This window comes from Mugil cephalus, chromosome 10 (genome assembly GCF_022458985.1).
Source record: "Mugil cephalus isolate CIBA_MC_2020 chromosome 10, CIBA_Mcephalus_1.1, whole genome shotgun sequence".
NCBI lineage: Eukaryota > Metazoa > Chordata > Actinopteri > Mugiliformes > Mugilidae > Mugil > Mugil cephalus.
Window position 1 is genome coordinate 19,726,173 of NC_061779.1, and position 27,002 is coordinate 19,753,174.

The following is a 27,002-nucleotide window of genomic DNA, read 5'->3' on the forward strand; positions in this document are numbered from 1 at the left end:
AAAAAATCCCCTTTCACAATGTTTTACAGGTCGTATTTGTTAGATGTACCTAATGAGAAACTGACTATATTCATGCACATGTTTTCATTTCACTGGTCTTTTTTGTCACTGCGCTGCTTCACTCCTCTGTTCCTGTATGCCGCGCTGTCTGTGTGACCTCCATCACTTCTTCCTCACTAATGGATTTCATGTCATTGCCTGGTTATCCCTTATAGTCGCCTGTAACCTTCATCGTCTCTCGCTTTATCTCCCTCAGGAGGGTACCATCCGGTGAAGATCGGAGATTTGTTCAACGGGAGGTACCATGTGATCAGGAAGTTGGGGTGGGGCCACTTTTCCACCGTATGGCTCTGCTGGGACATACAGTGAGTCACACACGCACGCACACGCACTCACACACACACACACACACACACACTCACAGATATACAAACACACGTGCATTATACAGGACGGCACAGGCTTTGAAAGTTCTCTTGTGCATAAAGACTCTTAAAGATGCACACTCTCGCCACAATGCACCTGACACACAATAACGCAAGGTCACACACACACACACACGAACATAAAGGCTCCTCTTGCCGCCCTTCACGTCACCTTGTGCTCTGTCACATGAGCGCATCACGCAAGCGACATGCAGCGCACATGCACTTGTTGACGGGATCTGGCGCGTCACCACGGCGACAGCTGCAACCAACACCGCCCTCCGTTTGCACTGTAACGTTGTTTGCCGCGTTCACGTGCCAACCGGGGCGGATGGATGACAGTATCGACAACCCAGTGTCACCTTTCACTGAGTCACGCGCGCGCGCACAAACTCATTTACTGGTGTCACTGGTGTTAATTACAATAATGGTGGTCATAACCTAGCTGGAGTTGGGTGACTGTCATTCACAGTCTGTGACTAGCGCTGGCTCTTGGTTATCTTCCCTTTGTTACTGTTAGGCTGATTAATGGATGTCAGAGGAGCGGTTACTGTCTGCTTGCGTCTTTTTATCTTTTAATGTTATCCGTCTTATGACTTGTGCCTTTTGATGTGCTGCTTATATTGTTGTATCTGTCTGGTATTTGTCTTTTTTTACCATTAGATTTAAAAAAGCTGGTTTTTCCTCAAACATCAAGCAGTAAAAACGGATTTTTCACTTCAGTCCACGCCTATCGAATGCTGTGTGTGTTCGTCCATCCATTTCCCAGTTGGCAGCGCGTCACTGTCTATTACACTGTGAGACAAACAATCATTCCCAATCGTGTACACACCTACAGCCTATTATGAATCTTGTCTTTGGGCCGTGGGTGGAAACTGGAGCATCGGCAGGAAACCCACACAAGCACTAGAAGAACATGCGAACACAGAAAGTTCCCCGCCGTCCAAAACCAGGAGCACGTGTGTGCTTTGCAGAGACTGACTCCTCATGAACGCATGTCTGTGCTGTTTGGGAACAGAGGGCTGTGTCAGTGGTGCTACATTTCACAAATGTAAGACTTTTTCCTCGTAATAAAGCGTCACGCAGCTCATGCATATCCAGTGGCAGCGTGGGCCGTGTGACCAACAGCCAGCAGAGCTTCGGCTGTCATTGCTAGTTATTATTGGTCCACGTGGTAATTTATTATTTTCAGACATCTCTCACGCGGCTGCATTCATCAGCGTCGATGGCTTCGACAACCTCCTTGGCGCGTGAGTCAGCCTAAAGTTGCGCTAACGTGTCGTTGCAGAGTGAAGAACTTCGTGGCGATGAAGGTGGTGAAGAGCGCCCAGCATTACACAGAGACGGCCCTGGATGAGATCAAACTGCTGCGATGTGTGAGAATCTGATTTGTTTGACATTTTGCTGTTTTGGGTTTTTATTACTTCCTTTCCTTCCACGTATCTGTGGTCGTCTGTTCTTCAGCCAGTTTGGTTTTCGCCCGTTCCTTTCCTCACTTCCCCTTTTGACACTTCACACGACTCCTTGTCTGTCTCTCTGTGCTAAATAGAAACACTGGTTATTTGTCTTACATGGCGGGTGCAGAGGACAGTCATCTCAAAACCCATTTTCAGCATCTTCGTTTCCCCTTCATCTCTCTTCCTCTTCCACAGTCTTTCCCCCCTTTTTCCTCTTCTGACTCCTTCTGTCATCTCATTCCCTCCTTCCTCCATGTTGTCCTTCATCTTCTTCTCCCCTCCTCCAGCCAGGTTTACTGTATCTTATTGTCCATGTCGTCCCCCAGGTGAGAGAGAGCGACCCCGCAGACCCCAACAAGGACATGGTGGTTCAGCTGATAGATGACTTCAAGATCTCTGGAGTCAACGGCATACGTATCCTCATCCGAAGTGCCACTGTGTGTGTGTGTGTCGAGTGACTGAGATATGATGTTGTGAGTCCTTGACTCCCCGTCTCAGATGTGTGTATGGTGTTTGAGGTGCTGGGTCACCACCTGCTGAAATGGATTATTAAATCCAACTACCAAGGTCTGCCGCTGCCATGTGTCAAGAGTATTATCAGACAGGTGAGGACACGCACACACACACACACACGCACACACACACACACATACAGAAACCAAGTGTATTTATAGATATGAGTATATATACTGTGTTTGAACAGCACTGTGCACCTGACCACTGCAATAAAGAATTACACATATTATATTATATCAGAGGTGATATAAGGTGACAAACTTCATACATATAAATTCACTGAACACGTTTATATGGAGTAGAGCAGTAGATTATTGTGTTAAAGCCATGGTAAATTAAAAAATAAATCATTTTAATGATACTAAATCCATCACATTAAAAATAAATTGTAACGACGGTGGCAGATGTATGACAGAGGGATAGTGAACCTCTCCTACAGGTTTTAGTTTGTTGCGGAGGAAAAACACAGGTGTAACATTATAAATGTCTGGACTTCATGTCGAAGCTCCGTGGGACGTTGTTATTGAGCACGCCGGCTCAATATCATGGATTCTTGGGACACTTGATCGATGAGCTATTGTTTCACCTGTGCTCCTGTTCGCAGTGAACACGGCCAGTTTATAAAGGACGCTTCATTTTCTTTTGTGCGGGTGCCATGTGTGCAAAGGACAAAAACTAGCAGGCTATAAAACCTTAGCTGAGGGAACTGAGGACAGGTTCAAATAGGGATGTTTTTGCTCCAAACCATCTGAAGCTCACATATGCAGACAGCTAGCACCATATGTGGTGTGTTCGACGTGCACCTGAATAGTCTCATAGTTGTCGACTCGAGCGGTACAGACTTACAGTGCTGTTTTGTCATGTTGTGTCTCTTAAATGATCAGAATCTAGACTTTAACTAATATGAAGAACTAAGTCTGTTTTTTCCAGTGACAGTAGCATTTCTATCATGAGTTAAAGTGGGGGGCATAGTAACACAAATAGGGCATTACTCTGTACATTTTGCATATTTCAACATGATTAGACTAAGCCAACATGTGAAACTTACCTTTACACTGCCCTTTATCACCTATAACTGGTCCTTTATGAACAGGAGGAATTATTACAGGAAGCAGAGCAAGTTTTAATCTCCAGTGTTTCCTATTTAGGAGAAACAAAGTTTGTTATTTGTTAGCCACAGTCTTCCTCTTCCTGAGTGAAGCTGTGGTGTTGCTTTACCAGCCTCTTCTCTGGCAAAAAGGAAGCCTCAAATGACATGATATGGAGACTTGGTAAAATATTTATATCCCTAATTTAGTTGGGGATGTAGGTTAAGAAACGTTCTACTTTCCACACACCAAACACTGAAAGACTAGGCAAAGAGAGCTAAAGCAGACAAGAAGTAGTCCAGGAAGAGGAATATTAAAATGCACAAGCTATAATGAAAACAAGCTCATGCGATTGTTTACACTTTAGTACCAGAGCTATTTTGTGCCAAAAGGCATTTTCCCCTCAGCCACCTGACCTGCATGTGAAATCGCTGAGCTATTTCAGCTGCTGTCAGCCCCTCGACTCTCGAAAGCCGAGCTGAAGATGAGCAGAAATTAAATGAGACTGCTTCAGTCTGAAAGCCTCTAGACAGAAACAAATGAAAGAAACAATGATACAAGAACACCAACAGCCTATCTTCTCTGCCTTCAGTCAACAACAGGCATTAGGAGGAGGGCTAGTTCGGCTCAGAGGAGGGGGGGGAATGAAAGGGGGGAAAACAAGAGATCTACACGGGGACAGAGGCAGTGTTTGCATTTTCTGAGCGTCTATACGTATGTTTAGGAATAAAAATGTTTATGTGAATGCGTTTGCAGGTCCTGCAGGGTTTGGACTACCTCCACACGAAGTGTAAGATCATCCACACAGACATCAAGCCGGAGAACATCCTGATGTGTGTAGACGACGTCTTCGTGAGGCGCATGGCCATGGAGGCCACCGAATGGCAGAAAGCTGGAGCTCCACCTCCGTCCGGATCGGCAGGTAGGAACACGCAAACATTCGCACGGCGGGGATTTTTAAAGGAGATGGTCCAGGAAAATGTCCCGCCGAGAGTTGGATGCAGACATTTATATCCCTCTGTGGACTGGAAATAGATAAACAGCTTGACTAGCTGACGACAAATGCCACTACAGTCCGTAACGCAGCCAGTAATCTCCATACCATAACTTGTTGTTTGTAGTTCACATTAAACAAAGTATACATAATGTGTTCATAAGTGACCTTTAGACACATGGGCAGGTGTATTTCCCCTGTCGTTGTACAAAGCTAAGCTAATCATATGCTGATTTCATATTACGGAGAGAAATCAAACTCATATTTCTAACTCTGAGCAAAATAGTCAGTAGAGACATTTCATTAAAATATAAAAACACTTTTCTTTACCCTTTACTTGGTTTATAATGAGTTTCCTCAAATCTTTGTTTTATCAAAATACCAGTGATTTTATTTGTACAGCTATCAGTGCAAATAAAAGAAGCACGATTTTGTGGAGTCCAGCTGAACACGGCATCCAGTGAAGTGTGTATCTCCTCAGTGTTAATTTTGATTTCTGCTCAGAGGTGACACCTGCAATATGTGTAGCCGGAAAAAAGAAGCTCACATTCCTGATTTAAAATGGTCATTTGCAGCAAATGTAATAAATTGTATCCCATCAAAAAAGCACTAAAACCTATTTTTTCCCCTCCCGAAGATCATGTGTCATGCAAAAAAGGATTCACAGAGAAGCTTTTTGTTCTTCCTCAGCTGCTTCCCTTTTGGTGCCTTACAGAGACGTTTCTTGCCTTTTATTCATCTCTTGTCACCGAGTTCCTGCACTGGAAGAAAAAAGTCTAGTTTCTCAAAAACATTCTTGACGAACTCAACATGAACCCTGTCCTCGTGGCGAACCGCCCCGCGCTTGCATCAGTCAGTCAGCGAGTCTGTTTGAGCCTTAGGGTAACCAATTATAGTGCGTACATCTCTACACATGTAAAGTCGGGCGCTGAACCGTCAACTGTTGGAGCGAGAAGGTTCGGCGGTGACAGAGTAGGTCTGCGGAAATAAAGGGAGGGTTTGTCGAATCGCTGCTGCATTTGAGAAGACGTGTTTTTGATGGATTGTAGACAAGCCACGGACTTCACACATTACAACATTGCTTAAATTATTTGTGTTATAACAAATTCATTTTGAGTTAGTTTGGGAAAGGGAAAATGCAGTTTGAGATCATTGTACATGCTGAGCTACTAAACTGAAAACACTTGAGCAGATAACACAAACATCAGTCAGTCAAACCTATAATGAACCGTTAATCGCTGCGTGTGCACATTAAGAGTCTGTTTTTTTATTTATTTTTTGGAAATAGACGTGACCTGCTCGTATAATATTTTCACATATACATGAGCATTACTCCCCTGTAACTCTTGTAAGGATGAATGACTCAGGATAATGCGTCAGCAGAACCAGCCATTAATATTATTCATGTAGAACAAGTGAGTAAGGCAGGAGGAGTGTGAACGATATTTTTTCTTCACTTTCTTTGCAGTTTTCTCCCTTTGCCCACAGGTTCTGTCTTGTCAGGCCTCTGAAAAAGGAGCTTTAGAGATCTATGCTTAAAGGTCTAGGCTGTTGACCACGTTGTTGAATTGAAGCCTCTGATTGTTGTTGTCTTTTTTTCTGTCTGTCAGTTAGCACAGCCCCCCAGCTCAAACCGGTGAGTACAACAGAAGTGAGTATGAAACGAGAGGAATGCACACACACACACACACACACAAACATTCGCACCACACACACAGTTCTACTTTATCAGATTTGATCGTCACATCTGCGAGACACGTAGGGAAGGAACTGAGCGCACCTCAATATTAAGCAGCGCCCTAAATGTCATTAGCACATTAGCAAAGATTAACTTCAAATATTAGTTAGTTGAAGTATCTACTATTCCAAAATAGATACTGTGTCCAGTAAAATACATATGATGACGATTTAATGTAATTATATAATTATATAATCCACTTGTGATTTTGGATTAAAGCTGCAATGTGGAACTTTTACCTTTCCCTACTGGCAGTGATGATAATTGCACATTAAATGTTTGCCATAGGTTCAAGACAACAGCTCCATATTTTACAAATACCTGTCAAACCTGTCAGAGACCAGTGAGGCGAACATTCATGTCTGTCCTCCGTCCCTTATCTTCTTTTAATGTTCTCCCTCAAAGGAAAGCCTCACTGATGGAAATCCGTATAATTTCTCAGCTCTCTTTATGTTTTTAAAGTGTAATCCTTCCTTCCTTAACATGTTGCATCAAAGCTTTTTCTTGGTCACCTCTGTCTCTGTATGTTTGCTGCCCTCTTTAGGTCTAGAAAGCAGCTGTTGCTAGTTGTTGTAAAACGCATTTCTTCCACTCAGACTGTTGTGACAGACGCCATATTTAATACTATACTGCAGATAATACCTGGTGCTTATGGTGCAATATGTATGTACAGACCATCAATATACAATACGTGTTACTGAACACTACTTAGAAATCATAACCCACCTTTCAAATAAGACTCAAAACCTTTCATCGCCTTGAATTCATCCCAGTGACCCTCCCTCTCCCTCCCCTGTGCTTTTTTTTTTTCTCCTAGGTGGGAAAGATCTCCAAGAACAAGAAGAAGAAGCTGAAGAAGAAACAGAAGCGTCAAGCCGAGCTGCTGGAGCGGCGGATGCTGGAGATCGAAGCCCTGGAGAGGGAGGCCGAGAAAATGGAAGAGAGAGCCAAAGAAGGGGGGGACAAAGGGGAGCTTGAACACAACCCGTCTTCGCCGCTGCCGCCGCCGCCGCCTCCCGTGGGCCCCAGCATGGCGCTGGGAGAGAGCGACGACGACGACGATGACGACGAGGACGGGGAGGATGAGGAGGAGGAGGGAGGAGAGAGGGAGAGGCCCGTCAGGTTGACTAATCATACATGTGAGTTATGTGATCCTGAGAGGTTCACCCAGAGGTGCTGCTGTTCTGACCAGGGAGACTAATGACGATAGTTTCAGTACGACGGCTACACGTGTTTGTTTGTGATAAATATAGTTTGTGAATGATCTTCAGTAGGAATCCCTCAAACTGAGTCAGTTAACTACACGATACCCCACTCTGTCTCAAAAACACATTTCCATTTATATGTCTGATACATATTTGATATATGCACATACCAGAACAGTGGCTCCCACTCATTTGGCTTTGAACCAGCCACAACATTAAAACCACTGACAGGAGAAGTAAATAACATCGACCAACTTGTGACAATACAGCGTTCTGCTGGGAAACTTTTGGATCTGGTATTTATGTGGATGTTACTCAGACATGTACTATCCACCTAGACCAGACCAGACACCCCCACCCCATAGCAATGACACTCCTTGATGACAGCAGTCATCCCCAGCAGAGAACAGCCTGACACAGGCACAAAAACAGTTTTGGCACAACTCAAAAAACATGAAGAACAACACAAGGTGTTGACCTGGCCTCCAAATTCACTATATCCCAAACTGATCAAGTATCTGTGGGATGATCCACAGAGGCCCCCCTCCCCTCAACCCATAGGACCCAAAGACCCCCACACTGTGTTACCAGACACCTCAGGACACACTCAGAAGCACCACCAGGCACAAGGGAGACCTACACAATATCCCTGACATTTCCTGTCAAATCAGATTTGCTTTTGTCACCTGGTTGTATGTGCTCATATAGGCTATTTATAGGCTGTGTACATACAGCTGCCATTTGCAGTGAATCTTCTGCCTCGCTTCGTCCTCGCGGTCTGTTTTCAGATCCCTGAATCAACAACAGCATCTCTGATTTGTTTGACTGAACTGAAATGAACTTCAGTGCCATTTTGTCTCATTTCAAGAGGGACAAACTGTGTTGTCCTATGAATCGTGAACGCATCCTGATTTGTTAATTTAACCTACTTGACACTGAGGCTTTTATTATGACTTCAGACAGTGTTGTTTGCCATCTCTATGTACATATGCAGTGTGTTCTAAGTTAAAGTAAACATTTGGGTGTATCTCCTTTGCTTGAGGACACTATGTGCATAACGGGTTGGTTGCAGAAATGCAGTGTGTAATTATCTAATAATTAAGGAGAATTTTCTAAAGCAGCGGTGCCTCTGTCAGATCTGGATTATGAGTGAACGTATGTGTGCGCAGGTTTCTTCAGTCTGTCTGTGAATGAATAGGATGTTGATTGGCTCCAACCGCTCTGCCCACGCAAGTCCCGCTGTGTATGGAAGGCTGATTCACAAAAAAAAAAAAAACAGTCTTTCTCCATCTCCCTCCTCCACCCTCTGTCTCTTTCATACTTGTATTCTCTCCTTGCCTCCTCTTTAATCTCTCCTTCTCCTTTCATGATCTTTCTCTCTCTGCCTACATTGATTTTGAATGTGCTGACTGTATATCTGCTTCCCACCCACTTCCTGTTTCACTGTTCGGCCTCTCTTCTCTCCATGTTTAGGCGCAGCGCCTCCCCAGGAGCCGAGTGACGTGCCCCGCATCACCGACGATGACCCTGATGAGGACGCGGAGGAGGAGGAGGAAGAAGAGGAAGCGACGCCTGTGGTTGAAAAAGACGCCCCCATTCCCCCCAACTCGGAGGACGGTAACGCAGATCAGACGCAAGCCGAGGTAGAGCGAGAGGATGGGGAGGATGGAGAGGATGGGGAGGAGGAGGAGGAGGAGGAGGAGGACGAGGAGGAGGGGGAGGACGAGGAGGAGGAGGAAGTAGAGGTAGGAGGGGAGGTGGAAGAGAGGAGAGAAGTAGAGGAGAGAGGGGAGAGGGGAAGAACGGAAGAGAAAAGAGGGAGGAGAAAAGGAGGGAGAAGAAGGGTGGGAGAAAAAACCGGAGGAGGAGGCAGGGGCTGAGGAGGAGGACTCAAAAGAGCACGAAGGGGGGGAGGAGGAGGAGGACGAGGAAGAGGAGGAGGAAGATGATGATGATGACGACGACACGACGGCTGAGCTCCTCACAGACAACACCTACCCAATCAAACCCATCATCACTAAGACCAACTCAGCCAAAACCAACGGCCATGTCTTGTTGGGCTCCGAGGGGCTGAAACCGAACCCCGGGAGTCCCCCGCCTCCTTCGTCCACCCCCGGGCCCCTGCTCTGCCCTCTGGTGGAGTCCGAGCTCAGCTACACGGACAGGGACAACTCTCTCAGCTCTGGGTATGAGATGTACAACGGCGAACTGGCCGAGACGGGGCTGACCAACGGCTCCAGTGAGCGACACCGGGGAACGGTTCCCATCTTCCCAGATTTACCCCTGGATCCTGAGCCGGGAAACCCTGTGTCTGTGGGAACAGCGGACATTGGAGCAGGACCCTCACCCAGTAGCCCCACTGCAGACCGCAGTCGCACTGTGTCATCCTCAAGCACAGGAGATACACCCAAAGGTGAGTTATGATCATCCAGCATTTACTAATGTACACACAACTATTGTATTCTTGTATCCATGGAAACTACAGACACATAACGACCTGGCTGCAACAATTTAGCCCTGATCAGAGTTACTCTCAACACTCAACTCATTTCTCCCACATCCAAAACGTTAATTATAAGAATCGACAGTTCTCTTAGTGTCTAATAAATCATAAGCCTAACTGGTGAGTAATTCTAATGTTTTGGCTCATCAGTGCCTGCCCCTGTTCCCAGAAGTACCTTGTTTTGTGTTGCTAGGTAACATATAAGAGTTAAATAGAAAGGGGTTCAGAAGAGAAAAAGCGAGTGACATTTCCTGGCTGCTGTCAATCTGAATAATGCTGCGTCCCGCTCCGTGATATTACTAAAGCTCCTTCTTGTGGAGATAACATAACACATTAGTCTGTCTCCCCCTCAAGCATTCGCCGCGTCTCCCTGTTCGTCAGAAGTGCTCACCCAGGCCGTGTCGTATATCTCTCTCCGTTCTCCCCACGTCCAGAGCAGCTTAGACTTGTTTTCTCTCTGGACCGCTGTCCTCACGCCTTTTCCTCTGCAGTCGCCTCCTCTGGCGCTGCAGCATCACTATGGCAACGTTTTTTAGTCTTTGTCCTGTTACTTGATGTGTACGTCCAGGTTCATGTAAATATCACATTCAGTCTGGTGGCGTTCCCACTGAGGAGCAGTTTATACTCAAATGTTTGGACACACCTTCTCGTTCAGTTACCTTTACCTTTCGTTTTCACATAAATAACATTTTAAAATATTTATATAAAGATGAATCATGCTAAAATTTCATAGCAGACTCTTATTGGAGTCCATTTCATAATTGACACTTTCATTTTCATTTCACTTTATGAAAAATCACATTTTGTTTTACGGTGTCTCTTTATGTCATATTAACATTTTATTTGAAGTAATATTCTCAATGACGCATTGTTCATTTTTCATTGAAAATATAATTTTTTTAGTAACAGATAGTGGTGTTGTTTGGTCCATTTATATATTTAGTCACTCATTTTCTGTTACCTAAAGTTGTATTTTATTGATCATCATAATTAGTTATAAATAAATATACATTTTTACATATGTATTTAAACATATTCCATAGTATAACATTGCATGTCTGGTAATATAATAATGTTTATCGTTAGCATATTTTAGCATCCAAATACCTCCCCTGGGTATTATTTATATCAGCATCACCATTACTCATCCACATCCAGCGTTCATTTTATTATCATTTAACTCTAGGATTCTAGTATCTATCTCTCGGGTTACATCAAGGATCACGTCTCCAAACCTTAATAAATTGTGCGATAATTCAGATGTGTGTTTCAGTTTATGTACCCTCTAAACCAGGGTGGCTCCTTATGTGATAGGATGACTGGTTTTATTTAATCGAGTGGTTTAAAAGTTAAAGAATATATGTGGATTCCTCGTTGAAAAAGCTGATATGACCCTGGTCTACAATAAATATCTATTAGTGAATTAGAGCGCAGGTTTTAAACAGGGGGTCTATGACCTCTAGGGGGCGCCAAATCTTTAGTTGATAAGACATTTTTCATATATATTTTTTTATATTTTCCAGCACATTTTCCCTGCATGGCCACTCTACTATGGCACATAGTACACATCAGATGACAAATTGAGTCAAAAAACAATATTGATCCAGTTCCAATTTATTGCATTGGTACAGAAAAAGTGGTGGGGGCGGTGCAGAAGTTGTTCACGGTTGGCCTGAAACATGACTTTTTCTTTTTCTTTTAAAATCAAGACTGTATCAGAAGAAAAAGTATCCTGTTATATTGCCATATAGATATTTTCCCCACCCCTCAAAATGATAATAATAATGTATATTTATAAATACTTATTTTATATCTACTTTATTTATAAATCTGTACTTAATCTCTCCATCAGTTTGGGGCTCCTTGGCCTGAAAAATGTTGAAGACCCCTGAATTAGAGTCTTCTTATCTCTACTTACTGTGTGTGGACCTTATAGTGTGCCATTGTGTCCCCTGCCAGTCAGAGCCAGAGCTGCAGACCTCCTGATCAACCCTCTAGACCCTCGCAACGCTGACTCCATTCGAGTCAAAATTGCTGATCTGGGAAACGCCTGCTGGGTGGTAAGACGCATGAAGACTTCTCCTTTTTTAATTCTTCATTGCATTATGTTTAATGGTCAATAATTCTGCACTAGTAGAATTCAGATTTAAACTAAACCTGTCTGGGAGGATTAAAGGAGGAGGACAAAAAAGCTCAACATCAGACGCTGAATTCCCATCTGTGTTTACTCCGGTAGCCAACAGTGCACTGACCGCTCACTGAGAAACACTGATCTGACACGAAAGCCACACACAGTATCTACACACGTATAGTGCAGACCTACACATGTCCAAATCAGTCCTGTTGCCAAGGTTATTAGACACATGATGAATGGTACTTATCAGTATAATCTAATTTTATTTAAAAAAAGGGGAGAAAAGAAATATTTAATTGGAGATTACAGACTAATTCACCTCCTCTCCTCTCCTCTCCTCTCCTCTCCTCTCCTCTCCTCTCCTCTCCTCTCCTCTCCTCTCCTCTCCTCTCCTCTCCTCTCCTCGACAGCATAAGCACTTTACGGAGGACATCCAGACGAGACAGTACCGTTCCATTGAAGTCCTGATAGGAGCCGGTTACAGTACGCCTGCTGACATCTGGAGTACTGCCTGCATGGTACGTGCATTTCATACGTTTCAGTGACACGCACATAGCCTGAACTCTACGGTATTGGTCGACTCAATTGTTGGATCTTTTGCAGGCGTTCGAGCTGGCGACTGGAGATTACCTGTTTGAGCCCCACTCTGGAGAGGACTACTCGCGTGATGAGGGTGAGTATTTAAATCTTTGTGACGTACATGCACAGATTTTAATTTCCAAATATAGAAACGCTGTCAGCTCTACAGATCTCTTTCCTGCTGTTGAAGCATAGCTGAATATTGTATCTTAATGTAACATGGATGAAGGAAAATGTTCAGTGTAAAAGCAAAGTGTCATGTATTGGCTTCACAGTTTTTCTCCACTGTTCAGGTGCATTGTTAAGACTGCAGTGGTGTGTTAACTACAGTGTCAAATGCAAGTTAATGAATATGTAAAACATATAGATATAAAATGTTTATTTTATCTCTGGATTCATTACCACTTTGTCACCTATTGTCATAAGCAGGACTTTTGTTTCTAACATTGTGTCTGAGTGATGGAGAAAAGCTGTGAATCAAAAAAAAGGCTGATTTTACTCTAAGTGGATAAAACAATGTGCGTAGTTTATATAAGTAGCTCCCACCCTCTCCCCAAATCCTCCTGTCCACTGTAAATCCTGTCCTTTATTCCTGCTGCTCTGCCTCCACTCATCTTCACCCTTTCTGTCCACAAAAATCTGAATTACGCACATGTTATAGATGCACACAGATCCGGCATTGTGCTCGATATCTAGACGTCTGCAACAAAACAGACGGCGTAGCTGTTCACCCTCACCCTCAACTCTTTCTCTTTGCATGTGACACACAGTAAACTTAGCGTTAGCGCCGTTTGTATCCCGACATCCGGACTTAGAGAGACACACGTTTGATCTGCCGCCGATGGGAATCTGAATGCATGTCACTTTTATTCATCTCCTCACTTAAGCTGTGGAGGCGCAGCTCACTAACATGGGTTTCTCTCCTTTACTATCTGTGACTGTCTCTTTTTTCCTCCCTCTTCCCTCTGTTTTTACCCCTCCCTCCCATACCCCCCTGTGGTCTTTTACTTTACTTTCTCTTTCAATTAATTCTCCTGTTTCTTTTTACCTTTTTACTTTTCCTTCCTCTTCCTCTTTTTATTTGGCATCCCTTTTCCCCCCCGCCCCCCTCCGCCCTCCCCTCCGTCCCGCCTTCCTCTCTCCTCCATAGACCACATAGCCCACATCATAGAGCTGCTGGGCTGTATTCCGAGGCACTTTGCGCTCTCCGGAAAATATTCCCGGGAGTTCTTCAACAGAAGAGGTAGCGCTGACGAGGGAGCTGTTGGGACTGAGACACACAGATGTCTAAGAGGCACAGTAATGGACACTAACAGACCCATTCGAAAACGTTCGCATCTATTGATTAAGAGTCGGATGCGAGAGCGACCTCATCCGCGTCAGCCCTGAGCGTGTCCATGCAGTGCCCTGAGGCAGCAGTGTGTGTCAGTGCCGTTCAGCCCGTGTATGTGCGTGTTGATGTGTGTGCATGCCGTAACGCTGAAACCGTGCCTGTTCCTTTTGTGATGTATGTGGTGGTGGGCAGACCACATCGCTCTGATCATGGAGCTCCTTGGGAAGGTCCCACGCAAAGTGGTCGCTGCCGGGAAGTACAGCCGAGAGTTTTTCTCCAAGAAAGGTAAACTACACCGTGGACGGCGGCCGGGTGGCTGTAGCGTAGGCCTCACCTCGAGGGGGTAGCTGTAGTGTAAGACGAGGTGAAGGCTGGTAAAATAAAAGCTAAAACAAACCTGGATTAGTAGTGTTTGCTATGTAGTAAGGTGTCCGCTCATTGTTCTGCATTAAGGTCCAGATAGCCTCAGGTAAGTTGTCAATCAACGTATCATTTACCAAGATGAATAATGATAATTTATTGAACACGATCCTACATCATAGAAATGTGTAATTTTACTAAATTCTGCAAATGAATTAATGCAGGCAAATTGTAATTAAAACTAAATTAATTACAACATTATTTTATTTGAAGATTTTTATTTAGTCTTTTAGTTGCTTCAAATGTGATTTTGGTGCTATCATTGTATCATTTTATCAATAATGACAGTGATTTTGACTTGTTTCCACTTGCTTTTTTGCCACTAAACTTGTGGTTGTCCTAATTCCTAATATCCCTAAAAATAAACTAAACAATCAGATAATCTTTATCTTAAATACCTACTTAACCAAAACATGTTGTTGTAGGACAGACAACAGAATGTTCTGATCTGATGACCTGATGTTTTTGCCTCATAATATCAGCAGTTAGATTTTATGAAATATTGTCTAAAAGAAAACTTTTTTTTATTGTTATTTAAGTTTAGGGTTAATCATGTCCAGATTTGGGATAAGATAAAAAATTAAAAGTATTAACAGAAGCAATGATAGTTAAGTCACATTCCCCTCCTCCACATGCCTTAGTGTGTCGTAGCTCATCTATGAGCCCGGTAAGTCTATGGATCTGGGTTTGCTACAGCTGATAACCCTTGCACCCTCTCAGTTATTCTCTTTTTACTTTCTCTCGATCTCCTTCCCTTTCTGCTCATATATTCTTCATAATGTGTCATGAGACCTGAATATTCCGCCTTTGATGTTGTCTCTGTCTGAGGTCTGAGCCTGCACTTGATGTCTCAATGTTCTCTCTTTTATCTCCCGGTGCTCTGTTAATCTGGTCGGACTCTCTCGTTCTGTCTCTCTGGCTTCTGCCGTCCCGCCTAGAATCCTCCGGCCGCACAGCGCAGTCAAACGGCCTTGTCGCCTTGTGTCCTTCTTCCCGCGCGCTGCTGCGCGTTGAGCTGCGGGGCCGGCAGGTCCGCCGATTGGCGACATAACCTCAGATTTGATTTGAGGGCATAAAGACGATACAACAGTTTTGTGGCTCATGTCGGCGCGACGTACATCTAAACACTAAAGCGGCGCTGTCACAAGTGAATGTCTGTACAGTCTAAGGGAATTCTTGATAAACGGTTTGCACCCCCCCCTCCCCTCCTCCTCATCTTGTGCTCTCCAGTCGGTGCAGATGAAAGCGGGGTTACCATGGCAGCCGTGGTTTGCGCTGGACCTTTGGTCTTGATCGCTCCCATCATTAATCATTCTCTCACACTTTCTTTCTCCTCTGTCAGACTTGTGCACCCGACCGACCGTTTTCCTCCTCTCCTGAATAATGAACACCTTCCTCTCCTTGTCTCGTTCCGTCACCTCTCCATCCCTCTGTCTCTCTCTATCCATCTCCAGCCCTGTCCTCTTCTTGCGGTTTCCAGCCATGGCTCTGCAGGGTTTTTTTGTTTTTTTTTTACTGAGTGGTTACAGCCCAACACTGATTTGCAAACCCTCAAACACGGAGAGGTGAAGTAATTAGTGGAATCGGCTGCTGTTTGGCTGCAGCCTGCACAATCCTGGCCTAGCTGTATAATAGCATCTAATTAAATGGCCAGTTCACCCAAGTTCACCCCTGGAGGTGGTTTGGAGAGATGCTGAGACATTTCTGGAGATGTTTACTTGTGTGCTTAAAACAGTTGAACAAATTCAGCAGCATCTTTTTTTGTAAAGAAACATCCTGGTAACTCAGGATAGAGGTCACTGAACTGACACCTGAACAATGAATGCTAATAGCTTTCATAGCAACTATGGAAGAAAAAAGATCTGTCTTACATTAGCCGACATTCTCGCCACTGTTCTAATATGCGTGGTCACAACAGTCACTACGTTAGTTTACAAATGCCTAACCGGTCACACAGCGGTGATGGAAATGTGGTCGTTATCGTATTAACGATGCATTCACCTCACAAATGATCACGCGTGGCTCCTCTCTCCGTGAAGTAAACGAGCCGACTGCACGCCGATTTATCCGCCCGGACCGTTTTTTTCTCCGAGTTGTTTTGGGAAGAGATGTTGCTGCTTCCGATGTTCTGGCACTTGTTGTTGAGCTCAACTTTCCGGACGTGGAAGCAGTCATCTCAGAGAGCAAAGCCGCTCTATCTGCATGGTTAGGTGCCGCTAGAGCTAAGGGGTAAGACCGGTGATGTTCTGTATGTCTCTGATTATTAACACATCCCATGTAAAGACCAACAGTGCCACTACACGACTGCACGTTTTCACCTCCTCGTATAAAGATGTGACTCTTTAAAATCAGATGGATTCTATTTTTAAGGAAAAGCAATTTCCAACCAGTGGTGCTCAAACTGGATTAAAGAGTGCACTAATTCTCAGCAGCAGATTGATACATACTTGGTGCTCTGTTGAGTGCGTGTGGCAGCAGGATGCTGAATGTTTATTGCAGGAAGGGAATATGTCATCCAGTCTGTACTGTGGCTAAATGACATGATCAGCCATAACATTAAAACCACTGTTAGGTAAATAATATTGACTGTCTTGTGACAATTCAGTGTTCTGCTAGGAAGGTTTTGGACCTGACATTAATGTGGATGTTACTTAGACTTGGACCACCCACCTAGACCAGAGCAGGTACGCCCAGCCCATAGCGATGACACTCATAGCAGCCATCCCCAGCAGCTTAGGTACAACTAAAAACAAACATGAAGAACAGCACAAGTTGTTGTTGACCTGGCCTCCAAATTCACTAAATCCCAAACTAATCAAGTATCTGTGGGATGATCCAATAGGATCCTAAGGCCCTCACTAAAAACATCCTGTTGCCAGACACCCTCAGGACACCCTCAGAAGACCCCATGTCCACTCTCTGATGAGTCACGAACGTTTCGGAGGCACAAAGAAGACCCACACAATATCAGGAAGGTGGTCATAATGTTATGCCTGATCTGTGTAGTGTTTGGACTATAATGAAACACTGAAATGATTTAACCATTCCTGGCTTTGGCCTCACAGACTTGTTAGAATCCATCCATCACTGTTACAGCTGTATTAGTGAGATCTGTTGAAGTCAAGAGGAAATTGAATACCACCGGTCTTATTCTACATGTTTTTTTTTTGTTTGTTTGTTTTTTAATTTGTCACATCCTCCTGTGTCATCACTGACTCTGCTCTGTGTGGCCCACTACAGGCGAGCTGCGGCACATTACCAAGCTGAAGCCGTGGTCCCTGTTCGACGTCCTGGTGGAGAAGTACGGCTGGTCACACGAAGACGCCGGCCACTTCACCCACTTCCTCCTGCCCATGCTGGAGATGGTCCCCGAGAAGAGGGCCTCGGCCGGCGAATGCCTCAACCACCCCTGGCTCAACTCGTAGCCACCAACTCCGATCAAAAGCCCACCTCCTCCTCCTCCCCCTCCTCCTCCTCCCCCCCCGGTCCTTCTGCCCCTCCCCCCAGCAGTTAGCCCAACCATCAGCCCCTCGGTGGCCGCCTGTGGAACCACAACGTGGAGAGAAGCTGGAGACAAACAGTCAGAGGAGACGAGAAAGGCTTCCTCCCTGCTCTATCTCACACATCATTACAAGCTTACCCGACGAGGCTGAAGTCGCTCACATCTTTCCCCAGAAGGTGACAAGTTTGTGGAGATAAGACGACAAAGCGGCTGTGTCTTCCTGAACACCTCCCAAAAATAATCGGACCATTTGAGCATGGATGCTCCCCATGCTGTAAGAGGGAGGTCAGGCTTTCTTCTTCTCTTCTGCTGTCAACACGTCAGCCTCGTCCCTTGCATCCACCTGCCTGTCTCTCAACTCATGTGGTTTCAGCCTTGTTGCCGCCCTGACGGCCCAGAACTCCCATCTGCCATGATCTTCACATAGCGAGGGCCTCAAAGACAGACGAGCGTGTGCGTTACAGTGTGTGAGAATGAGCGTATGTGCCTGTGCTCCAGATCTGCCTTCCCTTCTCCTTCTCTTTCCCTCCCCCCCACAGCCCAGCTTCCCATCCCTAAACCCTGGAAGAAGTTCTCACATCAGACTTTAAAGTTTACACCCTGATTTCTTCCGAGAACCCGAACAGAAAAACACACCCCTCTCATCGACGAGCTCCGTGATCCTGCCGAGAGCCGCCGCAGAGACCTGGAGGGCAGCCAGTCCTCCAGGGGGCGCCACACTGACAGTTGCCATTCTAACACAGACAGGCAGAAAAAAAGTGCGGGACGGGCAAAAACAAACAAACAAACAGAAATGGGTTCAGCGCGGAGGAGGACTGCTGGGTCCTTAAAGACTATTTTTAAAATGCATGGAGAGACTGATGGATCAGCATGAAGGGATACGACAAACGGACAATGGATGCTTTGTTTTGTTTACGATTCGCTGGTTTCTTTCCCGCTTCATCACATCACCCGGACTTTATGTTAGAATTAGGATATTTTGGTGCCTCCCCACCCCCCACCCCCACCCAACTCTGACAAAGATAAATACTTTACAGTCCCTCTCTCCTTCATCTTTAGACATTCCTAAGTCTTAATCCTCTGCCGTCATTCCTGACTTTTATTCCCATGAACACTTCTGTTGATTCCTCCTGTGGCACGTTTACCCGATTTGATTGGTACTATTCCCCTCTTTTTTGCCCTGTAGAGGAACCCTTTTGTCCCTGAGCTTCTCCAGAAAGGGGATGGTCACATGGAGGTTGCACTTGTCTTTGTAGATGTCCTTCAGGGATTTGAAAACCTTTGTACATAGAACTGAGATTTGGCAACGCAGATCAGCGACCGTGGACAAAGATTCAAGACACAAGCATCATTCCAAAAAAAATAAAAAATAAAAATAAAAGAATAAAAAATAAAAATACACACAGAGGCTGGCAGAAGTTGACTTCCTCTGATATAGTGGAGGGGCAGGGTGGGCAGCCATGGCTTGACCCTGGAGGAACGCTCAGACCGAACTGTGCCACCTGGTGGCCGGATGAGTGTCCTGCATCGCCACACACTGCTGCTGCTCTCGGTGCCAACGCTCCAGGACGTTCCACTAGATCTCTATTTCTCTGTCACACACACACACACACACACACACACACACACGAAAAAGAAAAACTTGCATCATCACAGTTAGTCCAGTTGCCTATTTTTCGCAATAAATGAAAAAAAGATGACTATAAGTAAATGGTGAGATATTTTTAAAAGCTATTTAATTCATTAAAAAACTAGGAAAAAAAAAAGAAAACAACTTTTCTCTGGTTGTTGTGACCGTGACAGAATCTCGTCTTATACTGAGGTGATTGTGTTTGTCTATTAGAGATGTTTTTATTTCTTTTGTCATTACTATTATAATTAATTATTAATTATTATTATTATTGAAAGATTTTTTTACACAGTTGTCACCTCTCCCCTCCCTCCTTACTTGAACAGCGCTGCTCTGTCTGGGCTCTTGACGGTGATGGCAAAAAAAAAAATCAAAAAAAAAAAATCAACAGTTTTGCAATAAAGGGTATGTGATGAGTTGTTTTATTTTTCTTTTTTGCACCAAAACCTCCTGATCTCACTCTTTCAGCCATGCTGACTGTTCTTCCTGACGACATTGACAGAAACGCGTCTTGTCTGTGTTTTTCATTGACAGATTTAATAAAATTGTAAATTAATGGTTTTCTGTGCTCTTGATGTGGTGAATTTACTCCAAAGTTGCCTCAACAGTGTAACTTAAAAGAGCTGGCTAACATACAACCACAGCGACTAGAGGTGGGAAAGGAAAGAGAGACAAATTAGAATTGATTCCCTTTTTTATTGATGCGCATAATTTATTGAGTGTTCCCGCTATTTTAATGGAACGTTAAAGGTCAATGGAAAAAGGCTTCACATCTTCAATGCAGTGTATTAGAACAAATGTTACAGTACATTATGATTAAAACAAACGGACATTTCCTAAAATGTAATAAAAGATCCTGAGATCAGTATTAGTCATTAAAATACACTTTCAAATGGCTTCTAGGGGTTTTAGCAGTGTTTCGTTTTATATCTTTAATCACTACAAACGGTCTCTGAGGCCGCCTGTGTGTCTGACTCATCTATTAACTCGATGAACTACAAGGGCTGCTCCGGGTAAAGCGCATATATGCATTCATTCAGCTCAGCTGAGGGAGACTAGAAGTGGATTTCAGACGCTAGATGAAATAATTCAAGTGTCTTGAAAGGAAAAGTAACGGATGTAAAAGTGCAATGAGGTATTTATGGCTGCTGAAATGTGGAGACGGTGATCGTGCGGAGGAACCGGCCAGTCATCGTGGCATTAGGAGCACATATACATGATCTGTATCTATGCACGTACTACACTGGACTTAGTGACGCTTTATATAGAGGACATGTACATGTTTGCCTGTTTGCGTGTGCGACCCATTGTGCTTCGGTTACGTCTGTGTACGTGTGTGTATCAGAGCAGTGAGGCACAGTTCTTTAGCAGCAAGGGTTTGGCCAATTCCAGGACGTCCAAATTGGGATCGAGTGACCTGCCCAGACCCTCCAGCACCATGATGGCAAACACGATGGAGGCGAAATTACTCTCCAGCTTCACCTATAGAAACAAACGGGAACAACGTCAGCGGGCCACCTTCAGCTCGGCTTCAGGTTAAGGTTAGTTCAAAGGTTTCAAGTCTATTTGCCTTTGTTTCAGTGTTTTATCACATGTTTTTCTTTGCGACCGGACCCAGGCATTGCTGTAGTTTAGCGTAGCAACAGTAACATAGGAACCCTCTGGTTGGTGGTCAGCAGAACCAATGAGACGACCAACAGAGGGATCAGAACAGATCGACCCAATCAGAAGAGATATTACTGACTGAATCCACGTGTCAAAAACTTTCTGTTTTGATCAATGTTTTGGGCAATATAAACACATATAAGCTAGACGTTGCTACAAAGCAACAAAAGAAACATCTCATGCACTTTATTTCAATGACTTTAAACTTCTCCAAGCTTAATCTGACAACACGTGGCTAAAGAAATGACTGAGACAAAGTGGTTGGGACCAGTTTAGTCAGGAATGGGGACATTTTACCTTGTGCTTGATGAGCAGACCAAAAACTCTGGAGAGCAAATCAGCCACTTGGATCTATACAACAAAAGTAAATCAGGTGATTATTTTCCGATGTTCACTGTGACACTAGTGGTTTGTTTCATTTTCTACTTTAAACTTTTTAATAACCTTCGAGATTTATGTATGCATTACTGCACTGAAGACTTCCTACTAAGACCTTCACAATGAACTATAAACTACCAAACAATGAGTATTACACCGAGTCAAATTTGCATCATGTGATATTCATCATTCACAGAGACAGTGGGAGGAGGAAATCAAGCAGAGCATTAGAGCAAACTGTCCTCATGAGGTCATAATAAGAATGAATATCAAACTATATTATGAAAGTAATCTCGTGCAGAAGACAAGTATAATGATTTTTTTTAACGTCCTCAACACCATCACTGTAGCCACGACAAACTGGAAACTATCAGCACCTTTCCCAGAGAGAGGGTGTTGCTGAGGGCATGATCCACCAGCTCGGCCATCTCCTTCTTGAACTGAGGCACATCTTGACAGTCGTTGGCTCGAGCATGATTCAAAATCAACTCTGCAACTCTCTCGCCCTGAAAAAGACAGCGAAAGCAACGGTGAGATTCAGACGGTTAATGACACCATCACAGATAAAATGTTAAGGTTTTACTACTGCCTGCTTGCTCTCCACTATATGTCAGAGGTAGACAGTACACCACTACACTCACTGACTTTAGTTATTTTGCAGATGCGGGTTAATAATTAAAAATATATTTAAAAAATAAAACCTGATGTGAATCTAACCGCCACTTATTCACAAATCGCAGATATGCTCACTTGCATAGGACTAATATCACAAATGAAAGAACAAATGTTTATTTATTCAGAACAAAAACAAATAGCAAAAAAAAAAAAATGAAAGAATATAAAAAGATCAGGTCAAAAAGGATCATGAACTTATTAACTCCTATCCCCTTATCACCCATGATTCATAGCAATATTGCATGTCCCTATATATAATTAATGAATTTAATATATGAAATGCATTGATATATCTATAACTGTAATATATATATATATTTATAAGATTTACATTATATATGATAAGCAATAAGAATCAATATGTGCAATATTCAACCAGCATTAATACCACCTACAATCTTCCTCCTTCCCCCTCCATCAGAGGAGATGCTGTATATGAGGCAGGTAAGCTGATGTGTAATTATTTCTTTGTGGCTTTTCACCTTATGGCTGTGTTACAGAGATGTACTGAATCATTATCTTTAACAAATTACCAAATTTCATTCCCGTGAACTCTCCTGAGTTATTGACGTATCTGTTCCGTAAGTTCACGATACAACGATGTAACAATGTAATACAGAACAGAATCAGTGCTCTCTACATAAAGACGTCTTTTGATCTAAATCATCATCCCACCGTAGCTGATGTGTGTGTGTGTGTGTGACCCTCTCCCTAGTTACCTGACGCAGCACCACAGCGGTGAAGACGGCCTTGAAGTTGGCAAGGTCGTGGTCGCTGAGGTGGGCTACGATGCCAGCGTCCAGCAGCACCAGCTGGAGAGGACACGGCTCTGGTCTGACACTGACCACCACCGTGTCCCACAGGTCAGTGAGGGTTGTCTTCCCTTGGTCCATGATACCAGCTTCCTCACTGGGGAGAGGCCCCCGACACTGGACCAGAATGTTGCCAGGATGCAGATCCCCGTGGACAAAGTTATCTATAAAAACCTGGATGGAATTAGGTAGATGAAGTTAGGAAGTAGGAAAAAATAACACATCTAATCATGTGGTAACATTCAGTTAAATGGACATGTGCCTTCAAAAGTATATAAACAAACCCTACTTTCTTTCACGGGGACAGAAGAGTCACAAATGTAAATGCAGAAAGTTCTGAAACAACATACGATGGCAGAGATTTCTGTCGGCTGTCTCACCATTTTCAGCAGGGTGTCTACCCCCATCCTGGCTATTCTCTGCTTCACCTCCAGAGGAACCTCAGCGCGCAAGTATTTAGAAATAGGCTCACTCTCCTGAAAACAAATAAAAAAAAAACAAGGTTGAATATTACCTGAAATGCTGGTGGCTCCTGGAGTATGAAAGTATGCAGACTTCATTTGCTGCGTCAGACGATTCTTCGAGAGCCAATCCTCAAACTCACTTCAAACGTTTCCACCAGGACAGACCTGGTTACAAAGGGCCGTAACGGAGTCGGGAATTTGACATAATCCACGTCGCGGAAATTTTCCCGGAAATGGTCGATGTTCTTGGCTTCAAACCGGAGATCAATCTGTTATAAATGTAGCGTCAGGTCGGTGAGATTGGTAGGGATTTTCAGATCCTTTTCCATGTTTATGTTACAACTGCAATACGATATTTAAATATGTATGAAGATTCATTACCAGCTCATGCACTTAATTTAACGATTAAAGTATGAAGTCAAACAGCTTGTGAGAATTTAGACTGAGTGATTCTTACAGCACCTGTTTGGTCATGAGCTTCTCAAACTCCTCCACTATCTCACACATGCTGAGCCATTTGAGTCCAGGCAGGCAGTGCAGAAGCCAACTGGCCGCTTTCATGAGCAGCAGATCAGTCTCCACCTGCCTCCGGACGCCTGGATGGAGCACCTGAAACACACCAGAAGCAGTTTCTAAACATCAGCATGTGAGAAAACGTGCGGAGGCAACGTGAGCTTTGAGAGCAGAGGCGCATCGCTCTTGCGAGACTCGCCTTGATAGCCACAGGTATGAGGCGCTCCTTGTCTGCGCTGCCCTCCTCGTGCTGACACCTCTCATCGTAGCCCTCCTCCTCTTTACTCCAGAGCTGGCGCAGAGCGTCCTTCACTCCTCCCAGACCAGGGATCTCCCAGGCTTCCAGCAAGTCTTCTTTGTCCATCTCCTCCACCAGCGACTGGAACGCCGGGTCCTCCACCTGGTCCACCCTGGCCCATCCTCGGTACACCTGCGCAACGCAGCCCGAGCCCACCGGCTCTTTGCTCTCGAACACCAAAACCCGCCTCCAGCTTTCCCCGAAGGCCCTCCGCAGACACTGCTTGGTGTGCGACCAGGAGTGAGGGCGCACCCTGACGTGGAGCCTGGAGAAGCGTTCGCAAAACCCCTGGGGGAAGACGTCCCGCCTGGTGCTGGCCCACTGGCCCAGCTTTATGAAGGTGGGGCCGGAGGTCTCGGTCACCCACAGGAGAGCGTCCAACCAGTGAGACGCCAAGCTGGTGGACAGCAGGACCACGGGGGAGAGGAGGAGAAGGGGACCAAATTTGAGGAGCAGAATCAATGCACGGAGGCTGAGGCGGAGAAAAAATATCACCTTGTGCACTTGGACCTTGGCTACAGACTTTCTGTCAGGAGCCTTTGATTGAAGAGTCGCTTCCTGGCATCTGGCTGCACACGAGGAGGCACTGGCTGCACCCCAACAAAGCAGCGTGACTTTGGGGATGTGGGTTAAAATCTGCCCTCTTTTACTGAAACACGTCCTGGAGTTCTGGATGAGTCTGATCCTGGCGATGGATCCCGCTTTCTGGAAAGTGTATCTCAGGCTGAGGAGGAGTCCCCTCGCTCCAAAGGCCATCGCAGTATTCATAGCAAGCGGTTCTAACTCAGCCCAGGAGGTGAACTGGTCCACATGTGATTGTATTGTGAACCCCCCTTAAGCTAAAACATTAATAAAAGAAGACTTCAATCTGAGCTCTCCATGAGAACGGCTCCAGTTCACGGCGGTAAGTCCACCTTGAAAGAAAACGTGATTAACGTTAAACTAGCTACAAAAATAATACTAAGCGACTTTCTTCAAATGTGCGGCGTTACCTGGACGTGCGTACATCCCTGTGGATGAGAACAAAGTCCAATGCTTCTTTCACTACTGTGGACAAACGAGTAATTTCATGGTTCAGCTGGTGTTACTGTACCTTCCATTGAAAACATCACATCGATGAAAACACTGCGGTGTCAGTCCACTTCCGGGTATGACGAGGGACCGACGGGGTCACGTGGGTACGTCTTAAAGGCACACGTTGTATCTTGATTAAACACACTAAAATGTTTTGACGTCGGATTAAAATTCATATAAATGAGTTTTAGTGGTTGAGCGCGCACGCCTTCTTAGTACGTGAGTGTCAGTTATTCTTTTTTCGCGTGTTTGTTCAAATAATATTAAAGGACGCTATGGCCGACAATGGGCCGGCCAAACATCTACTCCATGCCCCCCAAGTGTGTGTATGGACTGTCTTTCAGTTCTCGTTTTACTCATGTATATTTTTCAAAAGACTGCTAGTTTAAGTGCACTAAACAAACCCAAACCCAAATAGTCAAACGTGACCATTCTGGGACACTTCAATTACAGCCAGTGTGTGACGTTTGGTACGTGTGCTTCTCCACGGACTTATGGCAAAAGGTCTGGTCACTTCTTCTTATTACATCGGTATAAAACAAACAAAACATAAAAATAAAACATCTGCCTGACCTGCTGCTGATGGACAGATACTAGCTCTGTGTAGAGGCCCACACAAAACCAAGTAGCATAGAGATCAACTCTGACAGACCTTCTGAGCTCTGAGGGTTAATTTGATTTGATTTTTATTTGTCTCAAACAAGCACAACCATCAAAACAAACAGTAATAGAGAAAAAAAAATGACATTGTGATAAAGTGCAAGTTCCAGAACCTCAAGATCCATGAGAACTTTAATCTTTTTAATCTTTAATCTTAGAAGATTGAAACATTCACCTTCAATATGAAAAAGAGCCCTGATTATAAACATACTGACAGAATAAATATCCTTTAAAAAAAAAGTATTTTATTAGCTGTCCAGTTCATTGTAACTGACCGAGAATGTTTGTATTTACTTTTAAAATGCACATTTTTAGGTCTTCATCTAGTTTATTCCAGTTTTACACCACAAACAGAGATGCGCATACTTTTCAGAGTTGAATGGATGGTAGGCTGTTTAAAATTACAATTTCCTCTTAAAGTGTATGTTCACTCTCTCACCATGAACACCATCTGGATGTTACTTGGTAGCAACTTATTACAGGCTTTAAGCTAAATATTTGAATTTAACTGGGTCCCAAAACAAAGGTATTTGTATGAGCAAGGTACCCAGCATGATGAAACATCCATATGACTCTTTTCTGTTAAGTGCTTTACAAACCAATTTTTTTCAATTTGACGATTTCCAAATATCATGAACTTAGTTTTTTTTCAGGTTTAACAATAATCTGTTTTCACCAAACCAACACTTCAGTTTTAGCAATTCACTTTTAACCATCAATAATAGTTGCTGCAGATCTCCCCCTGAGCAAAAATATTTGTGTCATCCACAAAAACTACCATTTTTAAAATGTTAATACATAAGATAAATAGTTTTGGTCCCAAGGTAGACCCCTGTGGGACACCGCAGGCAGTGTTCAAGTACACTGATTCATGGTTACCTAATTGGACAAACTGCTTCCTATTACTGATATAACTTTGTAACCAGGTGAGTGCTACTC

The 27,002-nt window shown here is 44.2% G+C and overlaps 2 protein-coding genes across 2 annotated transcripts in view; one reads left to right on the forward strand and one right to left on the reverse strand.

The window, feature by feature from the left end:
* LOC125014393 (SRSF protein kinase 2-like) overlaps positions 1 to 20,085 on the forward strand; it is a 63,355-nt gene extending 43,270 nt beyond the window's left edge. The window contains exons 4-17 of the mRNA XM_047595389.1: positions 257 to 365; positions 1,714 to 1,801; positions 2,209 to 2,296; positions 2,381 to 2,487; positions 4,243 to 4,408; positions 6,091 to 6,116; positions 7,036 to 7,357; positions 8,897 to 9,180; positions 9,233 to 9,836; positions 11,886 to 11,986; positions 12,471 to 12,578; positions 12,664 to 12,733; positions 14,165 to 14,257; positions 17,633 to 20,085. Of these exons, the coding sequence (XP_047451345.1) occupies positions 257 to 365; positions 1,714 to 1,801; positions 2,209 to 2,296; positions 2,381 to 2,487; positions 4,243 to 4,408; positions 6,091 to 6,116; positions 7,036 to 7,357; positions 8,897 to 9,180; positions 9,233 to 9,836; positions 11,886 to 11,986; positions 12,471 to 12,578; positions 12,664 to 12,733; positions 14,165 to 14,257; positions 17,633 to 17,817 (2,351 nt within the window). The 3' untranslated portion in view covers positions 17,818 to 20,085. The remainder of the gene's footprint in view (positions 1 to 256; positions 366 to 1,713; positions 1,802 to 2,208; positions 2,297 to 2,380; positions 2,488 to 4,242; positions 4,409 to 6,090; positions 6,117 to 7,035; positions 7,358 to 8,896; positions 9,181 to 9,232; positions 9,837 to 11,885; positions 11,987 to 12,470; positions 12,579 to 12,663; positions 12,734 to 14,164; positions 14,258 to 17,632) is intronic.
* A 115-nt stretch (positions 20,086 to 20,200) lies between these two features.
* adck2 (aarF domain containing kinase 2) lies at positions 20,201 to 25,465 on the reverse strand. The gene is made up of 9 exons (XM_047595388.1): positions 25,322 to 25,465; positions 24,231 to 25,243; positions 23,981 to 24,127; positions 23,659 to 23,787; positions 23,435 to 23,530; positions 22,962 to 23,228; positions 21,945 to 22,073; positions 21,487 to 21,540; positions 20,201 to 21,006 (listed from the first exon to the last, which is right to left on the reverse strand). Exons 2-9 carry the CDS (start codon positions 25,095 to 25,097, stop codon positions 20,866 to 20,868), a joined length of 1,830 nt encoding a protein of 609 aa, XP_047451344.1. The 5' UTR covers positions 25,098 to 25,243; positions 25,322 to 25,465; the 3' UTR covers positions 20,201 to 20,865.
* Between the last annotated feature and the right edge of the window lie 1,537 nt (positions 25,466 to 27,002).

Coding starts and splice junctions, on each gene's coding strand:
- adck2 (XM_047595388.1), bottom strand. CDS start 25,097: ATGAATACTGCGATGGCCTTTGGAGCGAGGGGACTCCTCCTCAGCCTG. Junction 23,531..23,658: donor TCCTGGTGGAAACGTTTGAA/GTGAGTTTGAGG, acceptor ATTTGTTTTCAG/GAGAGTGAGCCTATTTCTAA. Junction 22,074..22,961: donor CCGCTGTGGTGCTGCGTCAG/GTAACTAGGGAG, acceptor TGTCTTTTTCAG/GGCGAGAGAGTTGCAGAGTT.